The 7,634-nt window shown below is 33.0% G+C and overlaps 1 protein-coding gene across 1 annotated transcript; it reads right to left on the bottom strand.

Moving 5' to 3' along the window:
* Positions 1-725: 725 nt before the first annotated feature.
* LOC135839105 (dynein axonemal heavy chain 3-like) lies at positions 726-5,903 on the bottom strand. The gene is made up of 11 exons (XM_065354980.1): positions 5,847-5,903; positions 5,542-5,789; positions 5,322-5,493; positions 5,020-5,256; positions 4,677-4,916; positions 4,447-4,607; positions 4,212-4,358; positions 1,592-1,754; positions 1,367-1,489; positions 1,092-1,283; positions 726-969 (listed from the first exon to the last, which is right to left on the bottom strand). Exons 1-11 carry the CDS (start codon positions 5,901-5,903, stop codon positions 778-780), a joined length of 1,932 nt encoding a protein of 643 aa, XP_065211052.1. The 3' UTR covers positions 726-777.
* Positions 5,904-7,634: the final 1,731 nt, after the last annotated feature.

The raw sequence follows: 7,634 nt of genomic DNA, 5'->3' as shown, positions 1-7,634 counted from the left end.
TTTCTGAAAATAAAACCAAGTGATGAATTCATTTCGTAGGTGATCGATCTGATACCTATCTTATTCGTCAATGGATAAATATTACGTATGAGTTTGCCAGCTCTTTCCAATTTTAATGTACAGAGTTCAATGGAATCTTCCAATTCTTTCTTTTGTTTTGTTTTTTCCGCAAGTTCATCTCTCAATACTTGTAACTTGGACAAAACCTGGAAAAATCTCAAAACGTTCACACTTCGAGGAATACCTATCTACTGCTACGAGTCATTAAAGTTGATTCTGACCTCTGTGAGCTGAGATCTTTTTTCATTGAGTTTTTCCATCTGTAAACCATAATCTTCTTCAGCTTTAGCCAATTTGATTTTCTTCGGCCGAACGATTTTGATGACTCGATCGTATATCTCCATGGCTCGAACCCATTTACATAGTCCTTCGCAAGCGTTGGATACTTTTTTCACGGTATCTGGATCGAAATCCGGATGAGTTATGTATCTGTGTGAGAAAATAAAAAGCGAATATCGAGTAGGTTTCGAAATTTATTATTATTTGAACAATGGGTGCTTAACTCGTAATAGGTTTAATTTCGAATTAAATGCCAAGATCTATCTGTACAGTACAATCACAATAAGTTATGAAGTTGAAAAGAAAGTATTTAAATACTCGTTAGACTTACCCGCGTAAGTACGATTGTCGTCGTAATTTTAATTAGAGAGATATTATCAGTAGGTAAGAGAGATTACCTCAACGTTATGGATGCTGCAGAGTATGCATTCAAAATACCTACCTTTCTCGTATGGTGGACATGATATCAGAATCTATGTTTTCTTTATCGTAATATTTCAGATTTTCTAAAAATTTCGCGTCGCTGAGTAATTTCAACGATGAAGGCCAATAATCCTCCATTGTAACGCCAGTCACCTCGGTTTTCAGTTCTGGTTTCATCGCTTTCATCACACAGACTGCTTCTAAAACCTGAGGATTTATTTGATTAAGTATTTATTAAGTATTTTTTACACGTAAAATATAATTACAGAATAGGATAGGTATGGATGGTGCAGTAGTTTCGATTTCAAATTTTTGATATAAGTTCATACCAGTTTTACTATCGATGGTGGATTTTTCATAGCTTTTATCACGGTGATATCTGACGACTTCAGTGTATTTAGAGCATTGGTGGCGCTAAAGAGAGCTGGTTCAGCTTCTGATAAATCACTTTCACAGTCGTCTCTGATTGCTTGGGATGCTGCAGCTGCTTCGTTAGCTAGTGCTTCGTCAGCAGCTACGATCTGGTGAAAAAATAGAACGAATTGTCTTAGAAATCGGTATACTTACTTACTTGTCTATGATGATCTGTGGGGTACTTCATTACCTCTTTGGCAGTTTCTATGTTGACTGTGTTTTGTTCTATTTTGATCATAAGTTTTTCTGTGGCGTCCGAAGTGACCAGTAATTTAGGTTTCAGAATTTGAAGTTCGTTTTGCATTTGTACTACCTGCAATATTGTATTATGTATTAGGTGATTAGATATTGAAGATTTATTTAAATCACTTGTATTATTTACTCGTAATACGAGTAAGTTCGATTAGGTACCTACCTGATCGGCTGTAAAATTGAGCTTCTCTAATCCTTGCTTGTATCGATTCTTTTTCGATGATATTTCTTCGATTTTATTCTTGTATAAGGTATGAAAAGTTGATAGGAATTTAATATAGGTATGAGACGAAACGTAGAAATTACTCTTGTTTTCTTCGTTGTATCTAAATCATAGCATGGATTGATGTGCAGGAAAAATTGTTATGGTTTAATTTTAGGTTTAATATTGATTATTACCTAATTAACTAATTGATGACTATCGAGTGATTGGAGTGAAGTATCCAAACTGGTTGAAAAGTTTTCGAAATAAACACAGCAGAATCAAAAAAACATTCAAAAATACATCGTCAGCCAAAATTTCAGGTGCTCAAGCGCGTTGTTCGATTTTTGGTGAATTTTTGAAAATGTTTGAGTCAAAATTGGAAAAAATATAAATTTTACCAAATTGACCGAGAAAGATGAAATTTGGTATGTGCCCTATTTTTGACCTCACGAATTGATTGGAGACGGTTTCAAACCGTTTTTAGCATTTCTGGAGCCTCCAGCAAATTTATGGATGTTAAAATTTCCATAAAACTTTATTAGTACATACATACCTACAATGAAGTTTAAAAGCTAAAATTTACTTTATACCTACATTCTAATTTTATCATGATAAGTCGATTGAAGTTGGTTTCAAGTCACTCTGGAGCCTCCAGCCATATTTTGGAAATTCCAGATTTTCAAAAAGTGTCATAAAAATTGTCCACGTTAACTTTGGCACGTGTAAATGATATTGATGCTTTATTATTAGTGAACCTTTTGATCAATTACTCAACAATTCAACATTTTTTCAAAATTGTTTACTGCCAGTTTGAAAACGTATCCACTGATTTCATACTTAATTGAAAATGTTAGAAACAATGTGCAAAAAATGGTCTCAACGGATTTTATGATATTTTTTGGAAAATTGAAATTTCAAAAAAATTTCTGGGGGCTCTAGGACGACTGTAAAGCGCCTTCAGTCAAATTGACGTGTCAAAAATAATGCTTAAACAGAATTTTAGCTTTGCAACTGCATTGGGTAAAATTTGATGAAATTTCAAAAATAAAGGTTACCAAAAATAAAGAACTATCCAAATTTCAGCTTTCTAGGACAATTTGGTGAAATTTTGATTTTTCTTCATTTTTTGCACGAATTTAATTTTCAAAAATTCTCCAAAAATTGATAAATTTCTTTAGCACCTGAAATTTTGTCTGGTGATGGGATTTTAAAATTAATTTTCAATTTAGTTTCATCCGATTTGAAATTTTTTTTCAGTTGGAATACTTCTCTTGTAAGTACACACATACTTCTAAAAATAAGATGCTGAATTTTCAAATCTTATGGTATCTCAAACCCTCCTCCTTTATTTTTTCCTACTCTCCCTTTAAAAAACACGCTGAAAGAGTGTCAATAATGTCATTACTGTCTTCGCTTTCACTTAACCATTTCAATTTTTAGTCGAAAAAGTTCTAGAATCGAAGCAATTTTTGATGTTTTTGAAAATTTTGGTGCCCATAAAGTTCCTCTAGGCTTTGGTCGGCTTCGTGAAGGCAAAATTGTTTATTTATAAGTTCATAATCTATTTATTTTTTGGTTTTGGGGTTGAAGAGGAAATGTATTAAAGTTTCCGATGTAACCCACTCATTTTAAAAATTTTCATGGCATTCCCCCCTTCGCTCCTCCTACTCACTTTCCCTCCCTCAACCCATCTCAATTCGTCTGAAATTCCGGGTACCTCAAATATGATTGAAATGATATCTTATACTGCAATTTTTTAAACAAAACATGTTTGAAATGAAGCGACTAGTTCGCCATTGGAGATGATAAAGTTTGAACTTTCAGAGTAAGAATTTTACTCTAACCCCCTCCTCCCCTCCTTCTCCTAATCCTAGCTTGATAAACATTCAGCAGAAGATTGGAGATTGATGATGAAATTCTCTCGTTGATGACGTTTGAAGTTTTTGAATTTTTTTAAAAAGTTGCCTCATTTTTGAAAGTATATTTTTTAAAAAGTACCTAATTTTTGGAAGTTTTGGAAAAGTTTGTCTTTTTTTATAAAGTTTGATTCAATTTCAAACATATTTTGAAAAATGGTCTCATCCTTAAAAAGCTGAAAAACTTGTATATTTTTGTAAACTCGTTTGTTGTTTAAAAAGTTGCCTCTTTTTTGAGAAATTTTGGGGAAAATTGTGTTATTTCTGCAAATTAATTGGGAAAGTTACCTCGATTTAAAAAATATTCCTATTATGAAAAGTTTGACTCATTTTTGAGAATTTTTGTAAATTAACTCTTTTTTTTGTTGAAAATTTGACTGCATTAATAATTTTTGAATAACTGTCTCATTTATGAAAATTTTAGGAAAAAATTAGCACATTTTTGGGAACTTTTTGCAAAATTACGTGTTTTTTTCAGATTTTTTTTTTTAAATTGCTTCATTTCTGAACGCTTTTTGAAAAATTTATTGTGTAAAATGTTCCAAAAATGTATATAAAATTGGAAAAATAGATTTAGAAAATCGCAGAAAATCATTTCTCCGAAAGACTGTATACTTTGGCATGCATTCATTTGTAAATTAATGAACTTTTCGTTAACTTACCTGTCGGTATGTCTAATAGCACTTTGATGAATTATTTTACAGAATTTCACGCCATCTTTCAGCAACTGGGGATGCTCCGAGAGCGAAGTTTTTTGAAGCATCTCATTCGCAAATTCTTCTAACGCATCTTCAGGCCACGAAGACGACCTGAGAACAAGAAACAGCGAGTTGTAATCAACATCATCATCATCAACTTCGGAGCGTTTAGTATGTAAAACACAACTTAAAAACCAACCATATAAAAGACGAACATTTCAAAATACAAGGTATCATGTGCAATCTATTGAAATAGAAAGGATTCGCTGGATTCATAACTATAGCAATGTGCAAATTACGTTTCAGCCTCTCGATGAAGAAATTATACATGGTAGCCGGAGCTGTATCGATTTTACTACCCTGCGAATGTGTTTCAAATTTATTAAGATGCGAAGTTAGCATATGCAAAAATTAGGTAAGTGATAGAACCTCTTCGTGAGCCAAATCCATCATTTTATTCAATATGGAAGATTTTTCTTCCGAATTGTATATGTAGGAAATATCACCGGTGCTCATGATGGTATTGATGTGGTCGAAATATCGTTCATCGCGTAACTGATCATCAGATAGTAGAAGTACATACTGTTTATTACCCATTCCAGCAGTCATTAACAAATTTTTCAATTCGTTTTGCCATTGTTCAATATCATAGTTTGAATCGGACTCGATCTACGCATATTTTTAACCCCCCCTCTCGTTGTGTTACGATAATCTTAAATAGGTTTAAGTTACTTACTCGAGTGCTGGAAATTTATATTATAGGTAGGTGTACTTGGTAAATGTTGAGTTGAACGACCATCGCTGCCAATTTTAAAATCGTCTTGCGCCCGCTACCGTTCACTCCGACCATTACGACATGTCCTTTGTCCTTCTGAAAAGCTCGCACGACGCTCGAAATGCATTCCAAAGCGTATTTGAATAAAATGCACGAGTCCGGAATCGAGTACGTTGAAGCGTGCTGCTTCGTCAAGTTTTTCAAATCTGCCATTAACGAGGTGGTATTTGTAACCTGGAAATTATCAATTTTTGAGATGATGTCGAGCAAGGATGAGTTTGAAAAGATTTCAAAATCACTTCGTCGTAATATTTGTGCTCGTGTGAAACGAAATTGCAAAAAAATAAATTCCTCAGATCTCGCGCTTGCAGAGAAGATTGCCCAGGGCTTATAAGATGACTCATGTATTGTTCAACCCTTTGACGAAGGTGTTGGCAGGACGAGGATTTGATAGATTTGAGTAATTCTTCTCTGAAAATAAGCCAACTTCGGTAATTGTTCCTTTCATTTGTTAATTACCTAGGTGAATTGTCATTTAACCTCATTACGTCGGTTTCGAATTTATCCCCGAAAACTCTCATCAATTCGTGGACCCATAATCGGAATAGCTCGTCGACACCTTGGCACTTATGAGCTGACATAAGTCCTATACCACTGAATACTCGAAATATATCTTTATAATCTAAAAAATAACTAGGTATTTTCTTACTAATCGATACGAGCTTTTTAGCTTTCTGAAATACTTCCAAAGTAGCCGTTGTTATTGCCTGAAAAATGATGAAAAAATTTCACGTTAGACGAAAAATAGGATTTATTATTCGGACTAATTTGCGAGATCCTGTAGTGGAAAGGATCCTATTCAACTCAGTTCTAATAGTCATTTTCTCCGCGATCACTTTTGAAAAAAAATGAAAAATTTAGTGTTCGCGAACAAGTGAACGAAACAGACTGTTTCGTTTGCACGCTATCTTTGAGACCCCTAGTCGATTTGATATGGTTTTGAGTAGTTCTGGGGCCTCTAACAAATTTTCAAATTCTCTATTTTCGCTAAAAAAAAAAAAAAAATGAAATTCGGTACCAATAAATTTGGATTTACTACTCGAGATATTAAAAATATCCAAATTTTGGCGAATTTTTCATTTTTTCGAAGATAACCAGAGGAGAAAATTTTGAATTCAGACCGGCACAAACTAATTTAAAAAATTTGTGCTCAAGTCGGTCAAAAGGGTCACAAGTATGGTAAATTTGAGTTTATAAGGACTTAATTTCATTTTGATCCTACTTATGGATTTTTTTTTTTTTAAAACTGGAAAACCTAACATCTGCTAATTGCTGCTGAATAACTCGTCAAAACCAAGTTTCAACCTTTGACGTCAATTTAATCAAATTACAATTTTTTTCATAGGAAATTGGCCAAGTTAAAAATTTTCAAAATTCGCTAAAAATTGAGAAAATCATTCGCAAACGATTGTCAATTGAACAAATTCATTGATTTCTAGGCAAATCATTCAATTTTTAGTGAATCATTCACGAACGAATTGATTAATTGCTTGCGAATTATTTGCGAACGAATTGAACATTTTTTTTGGTGAATCATTCACGAACGAATTGAATAATTTTTGGCGAAGAAGAATTTAGTAAGAACAAATCGAATAATTTTTGGTAAATCATTCACGAATGAATTAAATAATTCTTGGTGAATCATTCGCGAACGAATTGATTCGTATAAGTGACTCATTCGCAAACGTATCGATTCATTCAATTAATTTTCGGTAAGTCATTCACGAACAAATTGAATAATTTTTGGTGAATCATTCGCGAACGAATTGAATATTTTTTTTGGTGAATCATTCGCGAACGAATTGAATATTTTTTTTGGTGAATCATTCGCGAACGAATTGAATAATTTTTTGGTGAATCATTCGCGAACAAATTGAATAATTTTTGGTGAATCATTCGCAAACGAATCGAATAATTTTTGGTGAATCATTCGCAAACGAATTGAATAATTTTTGATGAATCATTCGCGAACGAATTGATTTGTTCAACTAATTTTTAATGAATCATTCGGGAACGAATTGAATAATTTTAGGTGAATCATTCGTCATTCGTGAACAAATCGATTTGTATAAGTGACTTGTTCGCGAACGAATCGATTCATTCAAATAATTGTTAGTGAATCATTCGCGAGATCGCGAACGAATTGAATAATTTTTGGCGAAGAAGAAGTTTGTAAGAACAAATCGAATAATTTTTGGTGAATCATTCACGAATGAATTAAATAATTCTTGGTGAATCATTCGCGAACGAATTGATTCGTATAAGTGACTCATTCGCAAACGTATCGATTCATTCAATTAATTTTCGGTAAGTCATTCACGAACGAATTGAATAATTCTTGGTGAATCATTCGCGAACGAATCGAATATTTTTTTGGTGAATCATTCGCGAACGAATTGAATATTTTTTTGGTGAATCATTCACGAACGAATTGAATATTTTTTTTGGTGAATCATTCGCGACCGAATTGAATAATTTTTTGGTGAATCATTCGCGAACAAATTGAATAATTTTTGGTGAATCATTCGCAAACGAATTGAAAAATTTTTGAT

The sequence above is a fragment of the Planococcus citri genome, chromosome 3, assembly GCF_950023065.1.
Source record: "Planococcus citri chromosome 3, ihPlaCitr1.1, whole genome shotgun sequence".
Lineage (NCBI taxonomy): Eukaryota > Metazoa > Arthropoda > Insecta > Hemiptera > Pseudococcidae > Planococcus > Planococcus citri.
The sequence above is the reverse complement of the archived record's forward strand: the minus strand, read 5'-3'. Positions and strand labels throughout refer to the sequence as shown.